Raw genomic sequence first — 23,199 nt, 5'->3', positions numbered from 1 at the left:
CGACTGTGTTCCAGGTTGTATTTTCATATTTAGCTGCACCAGAACACGCAACCTGCAAGGGCAGTCTACATGTGCACCTTCAGGGTGGCACAATACATGCTGCAGCCCTTGGGGATGCTCTTTGGTACCTATGCCAGGGGCACCATTTACTAGGGACCAGAGGTATTGCCATTTGGGGATTAATTGCACAGTTTTAGGGAAAGAGATCTGGCACTGGGGGCCTGGTTAGCAGGAACCCAGTGTACTTTAACTCAAAATTGCATCGAATACCAGGCAAAAAGTGGGGGTGACCATGTCAAAAAGGGTCACTTTCCTACATACATTTAGTACCACAAGCCTTGTTCTATAATCAGTCTGTTCCAGCTGTCTATTAGGCTGCTACTCTTGTGCCCTATGGGATGCAGTGGCCCAAGTTTTACCTGCAGTTTCAGTCCACTGTCGATATGGTCTTAGCTTGTTAAGTAAGAATGGAGTGGGGGGGGCGTTGAAGTTCAGATTTTCCATCAATCACACTGGCATATAATGTTAAAATACATTATGACAAGCAGGGCCCGTGTGAGGGGCTTAAGAGGCAGTGAAAAGGGAGAGGAATGCAGTTTGGTAGGGGTGCTAAATGAGAGAAAACACAATATTTTGTAAAATAACATTTTCAAAGATGTTCAAAACAGGGAGAGGAGGCCAGTGTGCGTGTCTATGGGCTTCTCTGAGGATGTCCAGGCATCTTTAATGGCCATGCCATGCAATGTCTCAACTTTTTAGTGACAAAGCGGATTCAGGCCTGGAATGATTTAAGGAGAGCTAGGCCACAGCATGTTCTCTCTCAGGGGGATCTCCATTGATAGTCATAAGCACTAAATAGTTCCACCCATATGCAAGAATTCTGGAGTACCTCTTTATATTATGTCTTCTCAAGTGTAGAATTTTGCCTTTTTTTCAGTAAGGCCCAGAGAAACACTAAAGACATAATTTATTTGCAGCCTAAAATTAAGGCTATATTGGTCAGTTGCTTCAGAATGTATTTAAAAAGGATAACAAACATATATATCAGATATAGGCAAAATAACAAATGGTTGTTTGCCTGTTTAAATCTTTCACACACCTCCTTTTTTTTTTTTTTTTTTTTTTTTTTTTTTTTTTTTTACAAGAGAAGGATGAAGAAAGAGTGCAGTGTAGCCTAATAATATGCCCCTCTGTAGATGTGAAACGGGTGTCTGCGCCTTTAAGAACCCAGAGGCTTCCATTATCCCATCATGCCCAACAGGTGGCAGTTGCCTCAGTACTTTTTACCAAGACAGCGCAAGTATTAGGAAGGAAACTTATCCAGTAGTTATCTCTGCTTCTTTCACCGGGGCGGAGGGTGAGTTGCTTATGACCTGAATTGAGATTCCCCTGAGAGAGAGAAGTATGATTACTCTGCTGTCTCTTCCAGCTCTTCCTCCACCCACTTCCCCAGTGCCTCTTCCACCGCAGAACCTGTGAGAGCACATTTGCCGGTGAGACGACGGGATGACCTACGACTCTGCATTCCAAGGCAGAGTGGTTTAAAGAAGCCCACCGCCCTTGGCATGCAGATCTGGTTCCACTCACAGTGGAGATGCTGACCTTGCCCAGGGTCTATTTGGGACCAGGCAATGTGTTACATTTAGTATGCAATGGTGTGTCCACCCCTCAAGTCAGTCCCACCTCTGAGGTGAGCTGCCTGATGTGGACACTACATTTAGAAATCTGCCATCTTGGTTTTGGCAGATATAGGAACTCTGGGACAGGGTTAAGTCCACATGAAGTGGTCATATCAGGGGTGTAGTGACCCCTGGGGTAAGTAGCCCATCAGCTACTACCCTACACCACCCTAAATACCCCTAAATTCAGTATTTAGGGGAAGCCCTGGCACTCGGAAAGCACCTGCTGACCTGCCAAGGACACCCAAGAGCTACAAAAGAAAAAGCCAGAGGAAGAAGTCCCTGACTTGGTCCCAGCCCTGCCAGTCTGTCTGCTGTTCCCACCGATTTGCTTCAAAGTCGACTCGTCCTGCAATCTGCTGTCTCTCTGAAATTCTGGGAGGCCTGTCTGGCACAGGAACTCCTGTGAAGCAGTGGGCTGCTTCCCTTCAACTTGCAGGCACCCCAGGAGACCTGAGAATACTCCTGACTGCAAAAGCCCGGCAATTGAAAGCACTACTACACCCATGCAGCCTAGCCAGCGTTGAAGTGAGCCAACTGTGCCAACGTAGTCCCCCGGCCCTCCAGAGACAATGCCCACCTTGGACTTGCCCGCTGTGGACCCTCCGAAGCTACCTGCAGCCTCTGCACGCAGACCACATCAACCGCAAGTGCTCCAGTGGAGACAAACCCAACGCCTCAGGACATCTCTGCACCCGTCGCCCCTGGCCCATGGAGAAGAGGGTTTGAAGGTGTCTCCTCATTCCCAGACATCTGAAGGTTGGAACCCACTTGTTGGTTCCTCCCGACTGGACCCTAATCCTCCCCTGCGGCCTTTTTTCGACAGAACCAATGCCCATAGAGTAACCTGGGGCTCCAGGCGCCGGACTACATCTCTGCAGCCAGCCACCCGCGTGCTGCCCGGAGTGACCTGTAGCTGTGGTTCCGATCCTTGCACCTAAGGTCTATGAGATTGGCCTCTTAAGTCGCTGTACTGTGCCTGTTTTGCCATCTTTGTTTTTCCTCCACAGAATGACATTGCAGCTTCCAGAAGATGCACTGTTAACTTTTCAAAACTAAAGATTTTTCTTGGAAACAGTTCTTAACTGATTGTTTTGATTCTGATGCCAAAACATGTATAAAGATACTTGATATTTTTGTAAATTGGTGTGGATCTCTTTCTTGAGTTGTGTCTCTCATTTAATGACTGTGAGAGTACTACTCTCTGATAAGCCCAAGGCTGCTCAATCACACTACTCCCTAAAAAGAGCACATTCGGATTGCTAGAGCAAGTTCCTGCCCACTAGTAGGGGAACCCCTGGACTCTTTGCACAATATCTAATTTTAATAAATTATATAAAGAGCTGGCTTCCTACATTGGTGGTGCAGCGGTGGGGTACAAGACTTGACATTTGCTGTGCCACTCGGTTTATAAGTGATACAAATAAAGAAGCCAAAATTGTCTTTAGTTAGAAAACATTTTTTCCAATTTGTGATTTTTCTAAATTGTTTAAAAATAGCTGTTGGGCCTTGTGTTAAGTTCTCTAGTCCAAACTGTTTTGAATTTAAAATTAGTTAGACCTTTTAGTAGTTCACTTAGAATGTTTATAAAGTTCTGTAAAGTCCCCAACTACTTAAAATCCCAGGAGCTCATGCTGGGCCTCTACAACATTCTTAAGGTTGCTCAACTTAAAACCCTCTGCCAAGCATGGAAACTTGCCATGTGCCCAAAGCACACAAAAGCTCATCTGCATTAGCTGCTTGCAGAAAACAGCAAGTAAAGAAGCCCCTCATGAGAGTGAGGAGTAAGGGGATGTGGATGAGGATGAGTAATCCATCCATACCTCCACTGACAGTAACACCACTCTGGGTGCTTCTGATAGTGCCCCAGGAGACCGAGACTGTGAAGATGCTAAACTCCAGAAGCTAGCTAAGAGGATAGAGTTGGAGTCTAGACTCTTCTCTATAGAGAAAGAGAGGGCTGAGATGGGCCTACGACCCATCTCTGGTGGTAGCAAAATTTTTAATCGGTAGAACGAAGAAGCTTTCAGCCCTAAGGTCCCCAGAGGGATTGTCCCTAAATTTTCAGGGGGGGGGATGATATCACCAAATGTTTTACTGCCTTTGAGAGAGCTTGTACCATGAGGAAACTCAGCCAGCAGTATTGGGGCTCTCTACTTTCAGAGCTGTTTGCAGGAAAGTGTAGGAATCAACATCTGACTGGAGCAGCTGCTGAGTCCTATGACTGTGTGAAGGATACCCTGATTGAGGGCTTTGGACTCACAACTGAGGAGCACAGGATCAAATTTAGGGAAACTAGAAAAACCTCTAGTCAACCCTGGGTTGTTTTGATTTCTTAGTCAAAACACTAGGTGACTGGTAAAAAAAGAGAACCAGGTGCATTACTATGATGGCCTTTATACTGTTATCATGAAAGAGCATATATTGAGTAACTGTGTTTCTGAAAAATTGCATAATTATCTGGTAGACCTAGGTCCAATTTCTCCCCAAGTATTGGGAAAGAAGTCAGAACACTCGATCAAGACTAGGGTATCTAAAACATCTCATGGTGGGAGTAACCAAGAGAAAGGGGTGCCAACCCCCTGCTCGAACATCTCCCAACCCCGCCAAGCCAGGAAAGATGCTGACCAGTCGAAAAACAAAGACTTCTAAGAGCCCTCAAAAACCCTACTAGGAGAGTGGGCCTGTAAGCAAATTAACCAAGGGTGGCTCCAAGGGTAAGAACTTTGACCCTAAGAAGGCTTGGTGTTCCGATTTCAAAGCCAAAGGGCACCGAACTGGAGACCCCACCTGTCCCAAAAAGAATCACCCTAGTGTACCTGCAGCTTCTGCTGCAGCGGTAAGTCTCCAGAAGTGTTCTCAGGTGGGTTCCGACCATGTCAGAGAGCTCACAGAAGAAGCTTTAGTCTCAGAGGAAGGGTGGATGTAGCTGCTCTTGATGTCTGGCCCAGTAACCTGTAGAAGTACAGACAACAGTCTCCTATTAATTGGATCAGAGTTAAAGCACTGAGTGATGCAAGTGCACATGTTACCATGGTGACTGAAAAACTGATATACCCAGAACAGTATCTGACTGGTGAAACCTTAAGGCATCAATGTTGACCAAACTAAGGTCCATCCCATGGCAGTGATGTCCTTAGAGTGGGAAGGGGTTACTAGCCAGAAAAAAAGGTGGTGATATCCTCTGCAATTTCTGTAGCCTGTGAGGTAGGAAATTATCTGGAGTCTTTAGCATGGGCTGAGGTCAAAGGAAAGACCCATTCAGCTATGCTGGGTATAACCAAATGTTCGTGTATGAAAACCAAAGCACAATGCAAAGCCCAGGGTGAAAAAGTGGTGCTGGAGCCTGGAATAATGGTCCAGCCCCCCAAGAGAAAAGGCGGGAATCCTGGTAAGCCAGCTTGTGAGTAGCCCCAAGCTCAGGTACCCTCACCTCAGGGAGAAGACCTGTTAGCCCTTGAGAGAACTGAGCCCCTGGAATTTGGGCCTTGCACAGCAGAGCTCCTAGGCTCCAGAGGGGACACTCTAGGGAAGAGCTGTGCCAGGAACAGAGGACGCGTCCTGCTCCTGAGAGCCTGAGACAGCAAGCTGCGGACCAGGAAAGGGAAGATGTCAGTGGCTCCCACAGAACCTATTGGCCGTAGGGGCTCCTATATACTGAGGCCAGAGACCCCAAACCTGGTGCCACTAGGAGAGTCATAGTGCCTCAGATTGTTCCTACTTTGGCTCATGACATCCCTTTGCTGGGCACCTTGGCCAGACCAAAACTTGGAGTAAATTGGAACCTTCTCGCAAAGCCATAGCATGGGCATATTTCCTCAAGCAGATATCCCCTCACAAGTGTTGTGATGTTCCCTCCTTAGGGCTGTAAGGCCTGCTAGAGGGGTGATTTACATATATTGAATGCAGTGTTTAGGGGACATGGCACACAGGTGGTGTGCTATATCGTGTGTTTAATTTAGTTCTGCACCAAGACACGCAGCTTGCGAAAGAAGCACTGCGTGCACTTAGTGAGGCGGTCCCCGAGGGTGGCACAATTTGTGCTGCAGCCCTCAGGTGCCTTCCGTTATTGCCCCGTGCCCCGTGCCCTAGGTACCAGGGGTGCCATTTACTAGGAACTTACAGTGACACTAAAGGATTTTGCCTATTGGTGCAAAACAACTTTGAAGTTTTGGGGAAAGATATCTGGCACTTGGGGACCTGTTTAGCAGGGATCCAGTGCACTGATGGTCAAAATCACACCAGAAACCAATTTTTGCGTGATATGTGATGGTAACTTGACTGAGTACATAAAAGAGGCTCTTTCCTGCAACAGGGCTGATGTGGCCATGTTCATGGTCGCTGATGAGGATCAGGAAGAGAGCGAGCCTTTCCCTGACCTCCTCTCCCACAGCTCCTAAGATGGGTCAGTGGATGATGTAGTCTTTTCAGACACCCTCACTGCCCAGCAGCAAACTGACTGCAGGCACGTCCTACAGCAGTATTTTCACTCACCCTGGGTCAGACTCACTGGTGTGTCCATGAAATGGAGTCTGGTGACAACATGCCTGTCAAAAGCAAAATATACAGACAGTCTGACTGTGTGAAGGATAGCATCAAAGCTGAAGTAAGCAAGATGCTGGATTTAGGGGTAATTGAGCCCTCTGACACTCCCTGGGCCAGCCCAGTGGTCTTAGTCCCCCAAACCTCATTCCAAGGGAGGTATACCAGAGATGAGGTTTTGCATGGACTATTGAGATCTTAATGCTGTCAACAAGACAGCCGCACACCATATTCCAAGAGCAGATGAACTGATTGACAGGTTGGGGCAGGAAAGTTTCTCCGTACTTTTGATTTAACATCAGGGTACTGGAAAATTGGCATGATCCCTGGAGCAAAAGAAAGATCAGCATTCTCGACCCCAGTTGGACATTACCAGTTCACGGTTATGCCATTTGGTTTAAAGAATGCCCCTGACACCTTCCAAATGCTAATGAATAAAGTCCTTGCTGGGCTGGAAGCCTTCAGCGCAGCATATCTTGATGATGTTGCTGTATTTATCACCTGATCCACCTTGGAAATGTTCTTGAAGCTCTGCAAAGTGCAGTCCTCACTATCCAGGGAAGCAGGTGCCAAATAGGGCAGGGCAAGGTTGTATACTTGGGCCACCTGGTAGGTGGAAGCCTAGTTCTACCACTACAACCTAATGTCCAGGCAATTCTGAACTAGGAAGCTCCAACCACCCAGAACGAAGTTGGGCATTATTTGGCTTGAATGGATACTAACAGAGGTTTGCGCAGAGGTATGGTGTCATTGTGGGAACCCATCACAGAACTAACCTCAAAGAAAATGCCAAAGACTGCAAATGTGTTCAGCACCCATTCTAAAAGCTCCAGATTATTCAAAGCAGTTCATAGTGCAGTCTGATGCCTCTGAACATGGGATAGGAGTGGTCCTATCCCAAACCAATGATGATGGCCATTACCAACCTGTTGCTTTCATTAGCAGGAGCTACTCCCTAGAGAGCAACGTTAATGTGCCATTGAGAGGGAAGCCTTTGCTGTGGTCAGGTCCTTGAAAAAGTTGAAACCATACCAGTTTGGTTCTCACTTCCTTGTTTAAACTGACTACAGGCCTGTCAGATGGCTGATGCAAATGAAAGATAAAACCCCCCAAACTGTTGACATAGTCCATCCCCCTACAGGGAATTAACTTAAAGTGGGACACAGACCTGGGATTGACCACACCAATGCTGATGGCCTCCTTTCCTGGTTTTTCCACTTGGACAATGACGATTCTCTTGGGAAAGGTTATGTAGGAAGCTAGCTCTGCAACTATCCCAAAGTAAGGTATAGTGTCCTGTGGATCCCCTAGAGGCTTTACAGAGGCCAAATTAGATAATACTAATATTTTCCATTGTGGTAGTGTGGTTTAGCAGTTAGGCTTATCAGATGGTAATGCTAAGCATTTGTTGTACACACACTCATGAAATGAGGCACACACTCAGTGACTAACTCCAGTCCAATGTTTATGCATCAAAAAAATTTACTTTGTTACTGTATTTCGAAAACCAAAAGGATCTTCAAGAATGTATCACTTACAAATATCAAATGCACTTTGCTTGTAATTCAAAGTTAAAACAGTTTCAGGTAAGCAATATTTTTCAGTAGCAAAAGTAGACAGTGCAAAAATCATTGAGGGCAATGCAGTACTGGGGAGGAAAAGTACTAACAGAGTTTCGAGGTAAGTACTCAACTTGCGGTCCCATTCTTTGGTGGTTAGGATGTTCACAGGGCAAGGTTTAAGGTGACACCAAGGGTGCCCCACCAGCAACACGGCTGGATGGGTGTAGAGGTCGAAGTTGGTGTCGGACACCCAGTGTAAACCAGTGGAGACTTGGGGCCCTTAGAAGGAAACAGGTTGCAGGTAAGTACCTGCAACTTCAGGGCACAACCAGGGAAAGTAACCTCTTTCTGGCATGGTTACCCCCACTTTCTGCCCATTGTCAGTGTGTTTGTCTGTATTCACTGGGATCCTGATAACCAGGACCCAAGTGACTGTGCTCTCTCCCTTTAAATTTGGTTGCTTGGACCACACACACCCACCCCACATTTGGCATACTGGTGTCCCCTTGTAAGTCCCTAGTATATCGTACCCAGGGCACTGGGGCACTAGGGTTTCCCCATGGGCTGCAGCATGTATTATGCCATCCATGGGGAGCCCAAGCAAAGTGTATCTGTCGGCCTGCTATTGCAACCTACGTGCAAGGGTACATGCACCCTTTATCAATACAGGTCACTGCATGTCACCCGCATGGCAGGCTCTCCTACCGCAGAGGGCAGTGTGCAAGAACCTATGTGTGAGGGCATCCCTGCATGAGCAGAGGTGCCCCAACAAACTCCAGCTCCATTTTCAAGGACTTTGTGCGTGCGGGCACACCATTTTACGCGTGTACTGGACATAGGCCACTACCTATGTCCAGCTTCATTATGGTAACTTTGAACCTAGCCATGTTTGCCATCAAACATGTTGGCATCATACCCCAATACTGCTGCCAGTATTGGAAGTATGATTCCTTTCACTCTTGAGGGGTGGGGGTCCTTAGATGACCCCCAGCATTTCTCCTACCAGCATTCTGGGGCTTTCCAGGCAGCCCAAGCTGCTGCCACCCCTCAGACAATTTTCTTCCCTCCTGCTGCTTGATCACCTCAAGTCCAGAACAAAGGATTTCCTTTGGTGGAGGGAGTGGGGGGTATGTAAACACCCTCTCCCTTTGGAAATAGGTGCTGCATTGCTTAAGAGGGGTAGCCTCTCCAAGCCACTGGTACGCGTTGAAGGGCGCATTTGGTGCCCTCATTGAATAAACCAGTCTGCACCGGTTCAGGGACCAATGGAAAGGGGGGTGACCACTCCCCTGTCCATCACCACTCCAGGAGTGGTGCCCAGAACTCCTCCAGAGGGTCCCTTGATTCTGCCAGCTTGAACCCAGGGTGGGCAGAGGCCTCTGGGAGCATCTGAGTGGCCAGGTCCAGTAGGTGATGTCCGAGCCTCCTCCTGATAGGTGGTTACCTTTCAGGGCTATTCAAGGTCCTCCTCTTGGGTGGGGTCCTCAGATTCGATGGGCGAGACTCCAGCAGGACTCATCTGCACCATTTACTTCGGCTTCTGGCCACTGGAACCATAACTGGATTTCATATGAACCTACAATCTGCAGCTCCAGCGACGACTTCGCCCTGCAACATTGTTTAACCGGCTTCTGCGACATTTCCTTGGCTATGCATCCTCTGAGGGTGACAAGTCTTCAGTCTGCTCTAGAAGGAAGAAGGAATCTCCCTTGGAGTGAAGGAGTCACTCCCCTGCTTCTGCAGGCACCAGCTGCAACGACGACCGCCTGCGTGGATCTCCTCTCATCCTGAGCTGCATGGATCCTGCATCATGGTTTGTGGTCTGGTGTGGTCCCCTTTGTTCTCTCTACCGGCTATCTAGCTTTGGTGAAGGTAACTCCTTGCCTTTCAATGCAGGACAGTACCCCTGTACCCCGTATCGCGTGCAGCTACCCAGGTGTACTGGCTTCTCCTCCAAGGGATCTTCAGGCTCTGTGACGGCCTAGCCCCCAACACTCTTCCATGCGATGCACACCCTGTGCGTGCGTCTCCTGCGGCGTAAGACCCATCTATTGTGCTTCGTGGGCTCCTCTGCAGCTCCTGGGTCCTCTTCCAGTGGTTCTTCTGTGGGGGATCTCTCTTCTACGGTGGACTCTGCATTGCTGAGGGTCCCCTGGGACTCTCTTTTGTGGGTTGTGTCCCCCTGGACCTTGCTGGTCCCCGGCAGCTCCACTTTTGCTTCATCACGACTTCTGCCTTTGGCAAGATTTATTTGTGGCTTTTCCACGCCTCTGACCGACTGCAGTCTTCCATACGGCCTGGGCCATCAACTGCATCCTCCAGGAACTCTTCGCCTACTCGAGGACTGCATTACTAATCTTCGTCCTACCGTCGACCAACTCCTGCAACCACAGACGGGTGGGTACGGGCTCCTGCCACCCCTGGACACTCCTGCGACTTCTGGACTTGGTCCCCTTCTTCCACAGGTCTTCCTCTTTAAGAATCCACTGCTGGTTTCTTGAGGTTTTGTCTAGGTGTTGCATTATCTTCCTTTTAGTCCTTTTGGGTGGTTTGGGGAAAGTCCCGTAACTTACTCCTGTCTTCCTGGTCACTTGGGGGCACTGTGGTACTTATCTTTGTGGCTCCCTAGTTCCCCCACCTCCCCTCTACACATTCCCTTACCTAGGTGGAGATACTGCATACGCAGTGCATTTTTTTAGTATATGGTTTGGGCTTCCCCTAGGGTCACTATTGCTATTTGCACTGTTTTCTATTGACTATGTGTCCCTATCTCTGATTAGTAGTGTACATATCTAGTGTTACTTACCTCCTATTGGAGGGTTGCCTCTAGTACTTTTTGGTAATTGTCTCCCTAAAATAAGGTACCTTTATTTTTGTAACACTGTGTGGTTCTTTCATGTGTGTAAGTGCTGTGTGACTACAGTGGTATTGGGTGAGCTTTGCATGTCTTCTTGATAAGCCATGGCTGCTCATCCACTGCTACCCCTAGAGAGCCTGGCTTCTAGACTCTGCTTACACTACACTAATAGGGGATACCTGGACCTGGTATAAGGTGTAAGTACCTCAGGTACCCTCCACACACCAGACCAGCTTCCTGCAGTGATTACCTCAGCTTGTAGGGTTAATGAGATTCAGGCTTTGTTTTCACAGACCATACACTGTATTCCATAGTAGTAAGGTGGTTATGAGGACTCATCCAAAATCTTTCCAAAAGTGATTTCGGATTTCTGCATTAATCTGATCATTTCCCTGCCTCCTATTTTTCAGCATTCTTCTACATCAGCCTTAAAGGATTCTCCATATTCTAAATGTCAGACAAGTCTTTAAATTTTACCTGAACAAGGCAAAAGATAACTGAGAAGTGGACCCATTTTGTCAACCATGGCCTGGCCTTAAACATTTAGCCACGTCTAAACAGTCTATATCCAAGGGGATAGTGTCTTGCATTCTGTAATGAAAGCTAATAAAGTTCTGTCTGGTACACCTAAAGCTCATTCCACTACTGGAAATGTGGCTACAGCTGCTTTAATGAGGAATATACTACTAGTCATTGAAATCTGTAAGGCAGCAATGTGGAGATCTGTTCACATTTTTACCAAACACTGTTGTTTGAATTCAGATGGAAGAACAGATGCCTAAGTAGGACAGGTCACCCTGAGAAATGTATTTGACTGATCTGGCCTGTTGATTGTCTCTGTTCCTTTTCCACCGCGGTTTGTTGGAGATTAGCTTGCTACTTTATTCAGTGCTCATGATTATCAGTGGAGAGCCCCTGAGAGAGAAGGAATAGTTTGTTACCTGTAATCCAAGTTCTCGCAAGTAAGAATTCATTCTCTTACATCCTATTTCTGTTGTCCACTTATATTTCAAAGATGTCTAGTTAGCACCCCCCCTGCCAGTCTGTTGTACTAGATAGTGGGTCTCTTAATCAGGGCCCTACTGTTCCCATGTGTTGTCATTTTGGCCAGATCAGTGATCGAGCTTTTGTTTGGGATGTATCTTATGGCACAAAAATTGATCACATACTCCTGTTTTATCTGATCACTTTCCGGCCAGCTCATACTGGCTGTCACGTTTTTGTTCTGTTCTGTTGAGGGCATCACCTTTGCTGACTGGACTTGACACCACTTTGTTGCAAATCTTATCAGAGGGTCATGTGGCTGCTTAGTAGACAGTTCTAGCATAAGCCGATTCAGGTTACATTTTTTTTATACGGTCTGGCCGGTGTGTTTGACTAGGAGGCTGGTGGACAAGGGGTGCAATTGTAAACTTGAGAATAAAGTTGATGAGGTCATAAGCACACAGAACGGGGCTGTTTCTGGTCCAAAGATCAATGCTTTGTGACCATGATTGGATCAAGAGTTTCTCCAGCAGAGCAGCTAATTATCAAGAGCTTCAAGGTTAGAGATAAACGATGTGGTGTGCTGCAGTTCTGGCTTGTTGAGCCTGGTGTTGTGGTCAGCCAGGGTGCATGGATTTCCACGGTGAATGATAATCTCCTAAGTAGAATGTTGGATAGCATCTGGAAAGGCATTGTGTCGTAGAAAAAGAAGTAGGTCAAAGAATTGGGTCCGGACAATATGCAAGGAAAACTCCACAGTTGTGTGGGGATAGGAGTTACTCAGGTGATTATCTCTGGTAGATAAGGCTGCAGAGGGTGTGAGATTGATGTCTCTCATCCTGTAGGAAACTGGACTTCTTTTTTGTAGATACCCCACTTTTTGCCCCCATTTGAGCTACTAGATGCTGGATTTCGATCAACAGTGCACTGAGGCCTGCTAACCAGACCTGCTATTTCCCTAAAACAACATATTACCTAATTGTAACCTAGTTCGCATGGACTTTAGTACACCTGTAAGTCCCTGGTAGATGGTACCCCTGAAACCTGGGGCATGGGTACTAAAGAAGGTCCAGAAGGGCTGCAACATGCTTTATGCCAATCTAAGGGACTCGCACAGAAATGACATACAGAGTGCCATCGCAGGCTGCGTGCCATGATGGAAACCATGTTTGAAAACAGAATATGGCACACCTCTGTGTGCCATGCCAAAGACCCTGCATGGGCTAATATGTAAGTCACATCTACAGCAGGCCTTGAATCCCTAAGGCAGGGTGCCTTATAGCACATGTGAGGACATATATGCATGAGCAGATATGCCTCTGTATTGTCAAGTAATATTGCTTGATATTACATGTGGGTCTTCCATGATGATTTCTTTTGAAGTGATGCTAAGTTTTAGCAGGAAGTTCTGGCCAACCTCAAGCTTGCACATACTCATACCGGTAGTGTGAGCCATGTGCAACGTACACATGCATACACAGTACAGGAGTGCAAAGTTCCATATCTAAAGCAGTTTCCTGGTTCCACCACTTTGTTGCAGGTATAACCACTGGTTGATAGTGGGAACGAGTTCACCACATAAGTTAATGGGTTCACTGAAAAGGTAATGTCATAATCCTTGCATTACGTGAGCATTTCAGTGTAGTACACCTTTTTGCTTTCATTTATTAATGTAGTTTTGTACATTGTGTATTAACTTAATATTTATTAAATATGTACTCTAACCTTGAGCTGACACTTAATGTTGTTGTGATTTTTAGCTTGACGCAAGCGATTCAAGTTCTAGCAGCAATCTTTCACTTGCTAAAGTTAGGCCAAGTAGTGATCTCAACAACAGCACTGGACAATCTCCCCATCACAAAGCTCCAAAGAGCATATCATCGAGCCAAAAGCAGCGAAGGTACAGCGATCACGGTGAGTTTCAGTGTAAAGCACAAAATATTAAATATCTCTTTACATTTCATATTGTTATTTAGGAATTAACATGCTTGTGTTGAGAAAATAGTTGTGGGATTAATGTAGTCATGGAGAATGCAGTTCAACATCTTTTTCTGCTTTGTGTTCAAAGTGTCTGCTTAAAGGGTCCTTGTCTTTGGCCAGCCCTTTGTCTCTCTAATCGGTGTTAACGATGAATGGTGATTTTTCCATAGTCAATCGAATTGAGAGCACACAGAACTTTCACCAGTCCCTCAATCTGTAGTTGGATATTAAAGTTTGATTGCTGCTGGCATGGTTCGGAATTGGACTGTCAGATCTCTGGTGTCAAGCATCATTGCTTTGAAATTTGTATAAGCCACCTAGCATCCAAACAGTAAAGTTTATTAAATTGCTGTGACTCTGCTGAAGTTCCATATTGGTTTGAACATGACTGTGACTAGAAAGTTTCTTGAATGCTGCCCCACTTATTAATACAGTTCACAGCTGTTTGGTATGTGCAGTTTCAATTTATATATTTTTTCAGTACAAACAAGTCTGCATTTTATAGTTGTGTTGTCAGATTTAGCCATAAAACCCTACTTTGCCTCTTTTAAGTGTTACTTGTAGCATTAACTTGTAGCCCAAGTTATGCGTATGCCTTTAATGTGTATCTGCTCTTGGTGAGGAAAATAATCTCCAGCTTTTCTTCTTTGGGAGGAGGTATGAGACATAAGACTGATTATCTTTGCAGTTTGCCTTTATCATTATTCAGGGTCTCCTGTGATTAACACTGATTTGGATTCTTCCAGTACGCTGGTCCTTGGCAGTGCTCTGTGGATGTGGTTACTCTTCCCAACTCTGACAGACTATTGTTGCAGCTAGGGTGTGTCCTCTGTGTAAGTCTAGCAATTAGATGAGTCCACAGACTTCTCAGGCTTATGCCCCGTTTGAGGGGAGCGTGGCAACTACGCAGCTGTTCATTTCTGCCTCTTCACCAGCTTCTCTTCTAGTGCTGGCTTACAGAACCGCCATAGGAGCTAGATAAATAATGAAGCAAGTACTGGCAGAGGAGGCCAGTACTTATTTTCACCGGTGTCCAGATCTGGCCAGTCGGCAAAGGCTGCATTTTTTTGATATGCCAGGTCATCCTCTAAGTCTGCTTGCTGATATGTTATCTCTCCTGAGATCAGTTAGGTTTTCTTAGGTGGATATGGAATGGCCCTCCATCGTGGTACGTAGGGGTGAGGAGTTGTGGTGTTCACATGCATTAAGAAGGAAAGGCATTGATCAAAGGGCTGTGTCTTCTACACAGCATTGTGGGCACGTATATTTTGGGTAGGAGTTGGGGGACAGGGAATGTGTGTTGCAGGTTGACTTATCCAAAAGGGCAACGCTAATCAAGACCATAATTTTGTACACCTCAGATGTGGCTGTCATCCATTGCTACACCATGGAGATTTCATGAGCCATTAGCAATCCCTAAGATCTTTAAAAAATGTTTTAATATATATATATGTTTGATGGCATGTGTAGCTGCAGATAGACATGCTGTGCATTATCCTGCCATCTAGTGTTGGGCTCGGAGTGTTACAAGTTGCTTTTCTTCGAAGAAGTCTTTTCGAGTCACAAGACCAAGGGACTCCTCCCTTTCGGCTCCATTGCGCATGGGCGTCGACTCAATCTTAGATTGTTTTTTTTCCGCCATCGGGTTCGGACGTGTTCCTCTTCGCTCCGTGTTTCGGTTCGGAAAAGTTAGTTAACAATCGGAAAATTTGACGGTATTGTATGCGCTCGGTATCAGGTTAGTAATAGCACATCGACACCGAAGAAAAGAAGAACTCCGGCAGCCCTTCTGGGCTTCCACTCCTCGGCGGGGCCTGGTCGGCCCGACCGCGTGCGTCTTCAAGGCTCATGGAACAGACCCCATTCCGCATCTGCCCCAAATGCCACGCTAAGTATCCTTATACAGACCAACATTTGGTCTGTAATTTGTGTTTGTCCCCCGAACACAAAGAGGATACGTGCGAGGCCTGTCAGGCATTTCGGTCGAAGAAGACGCTGCGGGACCGGAGAGCTCGAAGACTTCAAATGGCGTCGACACCGGCTGGACACCCCGATGTCGAAGAAGAGGAGACATTCTCCATTCCAGATTCGGACTCAGACGAGCCTGAGAGTGAGCAGCCGGCGAGGCAACAAACCGGGAGTAAACCAGCCCCGGCAAAAACTCCAAAATTATGAACGCCCAGGGGATGCCACCGCCGACAGGCCATGGCTCTACCCGAAAGCACGGTGATCAAGCATTGGCACCGAAAAAGGCCTCACAGCGGCCGAAGACATCCGACTCCGGTCGAGATACCGGCTCCTAATATACTCGGCACCGAGATACCGGCTCCGACCAGATCCGGCACCGAGAAATCAGCACCCCGAAATCCAAAAAGGTTTCTTCGGAGCCGAAAAAGACTGCAGAAAAGGTTTCGGTGCCGAAACACCCAGCCTCGGAGCCGAAACAAATCTCCTATAAGGACAAACAGGGCCTTTCCTCACAATTACAAGGCCACAGGTTTGGACAAGAACTGGGGATGGGAGAGCCAGACCATACCCAGAGAAGGCTCCATATACAGAAAGACACGGGGAAAATAAGTACACTTCCTCCAATTAAGATGAAGCGGAAGCTCTCATTCCATGAGGCGGAAATGCAGCCAAAAGCAAAAGTGGCTAAAGAAAAAACACCACCACAGTTTTCTCCATCGCCACCGCACTCACCACATCTGTCCCCAATAGCAACACCCCCAATGGTGCAGTCACCAACGCACACAGGGATGAGCCAAGATGACCCAGATGCATGGGATCTGTACGATGCACCAGTCTCTGATAATAGTCCGGATTGCTACCCGGCAAGACCATCACCACCAGAAGACAGTACTGCTTACATGCAAGTGGTTTCCAGGGCTACTTTTCATAACGTAGCATTGCATTTAGAACCTATAGAAGATGACTTCTTGTTCAGTACCCTGTCATCAACACATAGCCTGTACCAAAGTTTGCCAATGTTATCAGGCATGTTAAAACACGCCAAACAGGTGTTTCAAGAACCAGTCAAGAGCAGAGCCATCACACCTAGGGTGGAGAAGAAATATAAACCTCCCCCTACGGACCCTGTGTACATTACGCAACAGCTAACTCCTGACTCAGTGGTAGTAGGAGCAGCCCGGAAAAGGGCAAACTCACAAACTTCTGGGGACGCACCACCACCCGACAAAGAAAGTCGAAAATTCAATGCTGCGGGCAAAAGGGTAGCAGCACAGGCAGCCAATCAATGGCGAATTGCCAATTCACAGGCTCTATTGGAAAGATACAACAGGGCACATTGGGACGAAATGCAACATTTCATTGAACACCTTCCCAAAGAGTTCCAGAAGCGTGCCCAACAGGTTGTGGAGGAGGGCCAAACCATCTCCAACAGTCAAATCAGGTAGGCTATGGACTCAGCAGACACGGCGGCCAGAACAGTAAACACGGCGGTCACCATTCGGAGACACGCGTGGCTACGTACCTCTGGATTTAAGCCAGAGATCCAGCAAGCTGTGCTGAATATGCCTTTCAACGGACAACAGTTGTTTGGGCCGGAGGTCGATACAGCGATAGACAAACTAAAGAAAGACACTGATCAGGCCAAAGCCATGGGCGCGCTCTACTCCCCACAGAGCAGAGGCACTTTTAGAAGCCACACTTTAGAGGGGGGGTTTCGGGCCCAAAGCACAGTGCCTTCTACCTCACAGGCCAGACCCACATACCAGGGCCAATACCAAAGAGGAGGCTTTCGGGGACAATATAGGGGTGGACAGTTCCCTAAAACAAGAGGGAAATTCCAAAGCCCAAAAACCCCACAAACTAAACAGTGACTCCAACGTCACAAACCCCCAACACACAACACCAGTGGGGGGAGACTCACAGATTATTACCAAAATTGGAAACACAGAACTACGGACTCGTGGGTCCTAGCCATTATCCAACATGGTTATTGCATAGAATTCCTACAATTACCACCAAATGTGCCTCCAAGAGAACACAACATGTCCAAACAGCACTTACATCTGTTACAACTAGAAGTCCAAGCATTGTTACAAAAAGAAGCAATAGAACTAGTACCCAACCATCAAAAAGGAACAGGTGTTTACTACCTGTATTTCCTAATTCCAAAAAAGGACAAAACACTGAGACCCATATTAGACCTCGGAACACTAAATCTTTACATCAAATCAGATCACTTTCACATGGTGACACTTCAAGACGTGATTCCTTTGCTCAAACAGGAATACATGTCAACATTAGATCTCAAGGATGCTTACTTCCACATACCCATACATCCTTCCCACAGGAAATACTTAAGGTTTGTAATCCAAGGCGTACATTACCAATTCAAAGTGTTACCGTTCGGGATAACAACAGCACCAAGAGTATTCACAAAATGCCTTGCGGTAGTAGCTGCACATATCAGGAGACAGCACATGCACGTATTCCCTTACTTAGACGATTGGTTAATAAAAACCAGCACTCAGCAACAGTGTCTTCAACACACAAAATACGTCATAGAAACCCTTACAAGCTAGGGTTCTCAATAAACTACCAAAAATCACATCTACAACTGTGTCAAATACAACAATACCTAGGAGCAACAATCAACACACAAAAAGGGATTGCCACTCCAAGTCCACAAAGGGTACAAGCATTCCAAAATGTAATACTAAACATGCACCCAAACCAACACTATCAAGTGAGGTTTGTGATGAAACTTCTAGGCATAGCCATTGTCCCAAACGCAAGACTACACATGCAGCCCTTACAACAGTGCCTAGCAACACAATGGACACAAGCACAGGGTCAACTTCAAGATCTAGTGTTGATAGACCACCAAACACACTCCTCGCTTCAATGGTGGAATCCTATAAATTTAAACCAAGGGCGGCCATTCCAAGACCCTGTGCCTCAGTACGTGATCACAACAGATGCTTCCATGGTAGGGTGGGGAGCACACCTCAACCAGCACAGCATACAGGGACAATGGGACTCTCAACAAAGCCAACTTCATATAAATCATCTAGAACTACTAGCAGTGTTTCTAGCATTGAAAGCATTTCAATTGTTAATAGCCCACAAACACATTCTTGTCAAAACAGACAACATGACAACAATGTATTACCTAAACAAACAGGGAGGGACACACTCATCACAGCTGTGTCTCTTAGCACAAAAGATTTGGCATTGGGCGATTCACAACCACATTCGCCTAATAGCACAGTACATCCCAGGAATTCAAAACCAGTTAGCAGACAATCTCAGTCGAGATCACCAACAAACTCACGAATGGGAAATTCATCCCCAGATACTACAAACTTACTTTCAAAACTGGGGAACACCACAAATAGACCTATTCGCAACAAAAGAAAACGCAAAATGCCAAAACTTTGCGAACCAGGTATCCACACCCTCACTCCAAGGGCAATGCGTTATGGATGAGTTGGTCAGGGATATTTGCTTACGCTTTTCCCCCTCTCCCACTCCTTCCGTATCTAGTAATCAAATTGAGTCAAAACAAACTCCTACTAATAGCACCAACTTGGGCTCGTCAGCCATGGTACACAACACTACTAGATCTGTCAGTAGTACCTCATATCAAACTACCAAACAGACCAGATCTGTTAACTCAACACAAACAACAGATCAGACACCCGAATCCAGCATCGCTCAATCTAGCAATCTGGCTCCTGAAGTCTTAGAATTTGGACATTTAAACCTTACACAAGAATGTATGGAGGTCATTAAACAAGCGGGAAAACCTACTACAAGACATTGTTACGCAAATAAATGGAAAAGATTTGTTTATTACTGCCATAATAATCAAATTCAACCACTACATGCGTCCGCAAAAAATATTGTAAGCTACTTATTACACTTACAAAAATCAAATCTAGCTTTTTCTTCCATTAAAATACATCTCACAGCAATATCTGCCTATCTGCAGATCACACATTCAACATCACTCTTTAGAATCCCAGTCATCAAAGCATTTATGGAGGGTCTAAAGAGAATCATACCCCCAAGAACACCACCAGTTCCCTCAGGGAACCTCAATATTGTATTAACACGACTCATGGGTCCACCATTTGAACCCATGCACTCTTGTGAGATGCAATGCTTAACCTGGAAAGTAGCCTTCCTAATCGCTATCACATCTCTTAGAAGAGTAAGTGAAATACAGGCATTTACTATACAAGAACCCTTTATACAAATGCACAAACATAAAGTGGTTCTACGCACCAATCCCAAATTTTTACCAAAAGTTATATCACCGTTCCACCTAAACCAAACAGTGGAACTCCCAGTCTTTTTTCCACAACCAGACTCAGTAGCCGAAAGAGCCTTACATACATTAAACATCAAAAGAGTACTAATGTATTACATTGATAGAACAAAACAATTTCACAAAACAATTGTTTGTAGCCTTCCAAAAACCTCATGCAGGAAATCCAATATCCAAACAAGGCATTGCCAGATGGATAGTGAAATGTATACAAACCTGCTATGTTAAAGCAAAGAGAGACCTGCCTATTACCCCAAAGGCACACTCCACTAGAAAGAAAGGCGCTACAATGGCCTTTCTAGGAAATATACCTATGACAGAAATCTGTAAGGCAGCCACATGGTCTACGCCTCATACATTCACAAAACATTACTGTGTAGATGTGTTAACAACACAACAAGCCGAAGTAGGACAGGCAGTATTACGAACATTATTTCAGACAACTTCAACTCCTACAGGCTAAGCCACCGCTTTCGGGGAGTAACTGCTAACTAGTCTATGCACAGCATGTGTATCTGCAGCTACTCATGCCATTGAACGGAAAATGTCACTTACCCAGTGTACATCTGTTCGTGGCATGAGACGCTGCAGATTCACATGCGCCCTCCGGCCTCCCCGGGAGCATGTAGCCGTTTAAGTTGATGAAAATTGTATATTATATGTTGATGAAACTTGTACATTTGTAAATTTGTAAATATATATCACTTTTAATCACATTATGTACATACATACTTACTCCATTGCATGAGCACCTTTACTATATACACAACTCCTACCTCACCCTCTGCGGGAAAAACAATCTAAGATGGAGTCGACACCCATGCGCAATGGAGCCGAAAGGGAGGAGTCCCTCGGTCTTGTGACTCGAAAAGACTTCTTAGAAGAAAAACAACTTGTAACACTCCGAGCCCAACACTAGATGGCAGGATAACGTGAGTAAAGTCAAACACCTGTTAGAAATTATGGCCTTCCGCATTGTGCTGTTACTTTTCTTTCTGCACCTTTGTACATGGATTTGAAGGTAGCTCCTACATTTTTCACCTCAGTTGGCAAGCTTTTTTCAAGTTCTTTTATAATGTACAGGGGAATATGTCCCCTCCTGAAACTAAAGGGTGTAACCCTTGTGGGGACTGTCGCAAACAAATGTCTGAGAGAGATCCTCCACTAGGTGTGTCTCTGATGTTCAATTCGGGTTACGTCTCCAGGTCATGTGAGGACTATATGCCCTGATGCACTCAAAGGCAAAGGCAATTGAGGACTGCAATGCCAAACTGCATGTTGCCGAACACTGAAAGAAGTCATGTAAGAGCTGCTTCCACTCGAATCTAAAGCCACTGAAGCAGACCCATTCTTGCTTTCTGGGCCAATTCTGCAAAAGGTTGTTGTCTCGATCAAAGTCTTTGTATAAATCTAAATTCAAAAAGAAACACGAAGTCCAAGCAGGCCTCATCCCAATGTCTCCACTCTCTGACAAGTCACGAGGATGTCAAGGTGCTCCGTTGTCTCGCTCATGGTCCCTAACTGAGGAACCAATTCCTCAGCACTCTGCATTTCCATATCTGTTGGCAACGCCAGAACAGATCAGTGTTTAAGGAGGTCCTACTCGACATATTTGTCAATCTACCAGCTCTCTCTGGTGTGGCTCCAGGCCACATGGATCTGTGGAGGCTTCCTGTCTGGTTACTGCTGGTGGTTCTGCCCTCAACTCAGTCTGTGCTTCCAGAACCTGCTTTCAGGTTCAGCTCAGACTTTGGAGGTGACTCATTGGTTGGCACCACCATCGAAGCATGTCCCAGCCATGTCACATCTGACATCACCAAACCCAGAGGAGGATTTTGATCCCATATTTTTACCCATTTCTACCTCTGTTGCATCTGGGCTTGAGCCCTGTCCCTACGTGCCTGACCCCCACAAATTCTGTCTCCAAAATAGCACCTTTGCCTCTGAGCCACCCTCTAATGCTCCAACACGTCTTTGGATGGGACTCTGATGGGAGCCAACTAGAATCTAGTGGTTATGGTGGACAGTCTTCTTCATTTGCTATGTTCATTAGATGTATGGCTGAAGTGTTGGATATGCAATTGCCTTCCATTATGGTAGAATACAATGTTTTCATGGAAATGTTGGAATCGGGATTATCCTCATCTGAACCCCTCCTGCTGTTCAACAAGGCCGTGACCCACACCCTCCTGGGCAATCGGGCCAAATACTGCTCTTACCCACTAGCAAATAGGCAGGTGGCAAGTCCTCACAGATCCACACTGAATAACCCTGCTTTCCCAAAGCAGCACTGTATGAAGCTGGCCTGGTGTGTGGTGGGTACCTATGGTACTTACACCTTATACCAGGTCCACGTACCCCTCTCAGAGAAGTTTAGGCAGTGTCTAGAAGCTAGGCTCTCTAGAGGTAGCTGTGAATGAGCAGCCAAGGCAAAGCTCATGCAGTACCACTACAGTAACACAGTACTTACACACATGAAAGATGACACTTGGTTGTACAAAAGGTACTTTTTTTTTTTTGGAACGCAGTATCAGAAAATACTAGAGAGGCAACCCTCTAATAGGAGGTAAGTAAATACACTATATATACATACACTAGTAAACAGTGAGAGGCATAAAAATGTTAGAAAACGGTGTAAAATAGAAATATTCAATAGTAGCCCTAGGGAAAGTCCAAACCATATACTAAGAAAGTGGAATGCGAACAGAGGGACCCCCATCTAGGTAAGAAAATCGTGTAGAGGTGAGCTGGGAGCACTAAGAAACCATACAGATACAGAGCTATCCCTGAACCAGTGTGGCCTGATTTATGCATGAAGGGCATATTTGGTGCTCTTCAAAGCAAAACCAGTGGCTTGGGGAGGCTACCAATCCCAGTTGCACCTATTTCCAAAGGGAGAGGGTGTTACCTCCTCTTCCAAAGGAAATCCTTTGTTCTGCCTTCCTGGGCTTGATCAGATCAAGCAGCAGGAGGGCAGAAACTTGTCTGAGGGGTGGCAGCTTCTGGACTGCCCAGAAAACCCTGTAAGACTGGTGATAGCAATGCTGGGGGTCCTCCAAGAAGTCCCTGTAGTGCATGGAATCATACTTCCAATACTTGCAACAGTATTTGGGTATGATTCCGACATGTTTGATACCAAACATGCCCAGGTTCGGAGTTAGCATTATGTAGCTGGACATAGGTAGGGACCTATGTCCAGTACATATATAAAATGGCACCCGCACTCATGAAGTTCATTAAATTGGAGCTGGAGTTTGTGGGGGCACCTCTGCTAGTTCAGGTGTGCCGTCACACACA

At 46.1% G+C, this 23,199-nt stretch overlaps 1 protein-coding gene across 3 annotated transcripts in view; it reads left to right on the top strand.

The window, feature by feature from the left end:
• MARK3 (microtubule affinity regulating kinase 3) overlaps positions 1-23,199 on the top strand; it is a 383,109-nt gene that overhangs the window by 153,933 nt on the left and 205,977 nt on the right. For all 3 annotated transcript variants that reach the window (XM_069207286.1, XM_069207285.1, XM_069207287.1), the window contains one exon: positions 13,385-13,538. In XM_069207286.1, coding sequence (XP_069063387.1) covers positions 13,385-13,538 — 154 coding nt within the window. The remainder of the gene's footprint in view (positions 1-13,384; positions 13,539-23,199) is intronic.

This window comes from Pleurodeles waltl, chromosome 9, assembly GCF_031143425.1.
Source record: "Pleurodeles waltl isolate 20211129_DDA chromosome 9, aPleWal1.hap1.20221129, whole genome shotgun sequence".
Taxonomy (NCBI): domain Eukaryota; kingdom Metazoa; phylum Chordata; class Amphibia; order Caudata; family Salamandridae; genus Pleurodeles; species Pleurodeles waltl.
The sequence above is the reverse complement of the archived record's forward strand: the minus strand, read 5'-3'. Positions and strand labels throughout refer to the sequence as shown.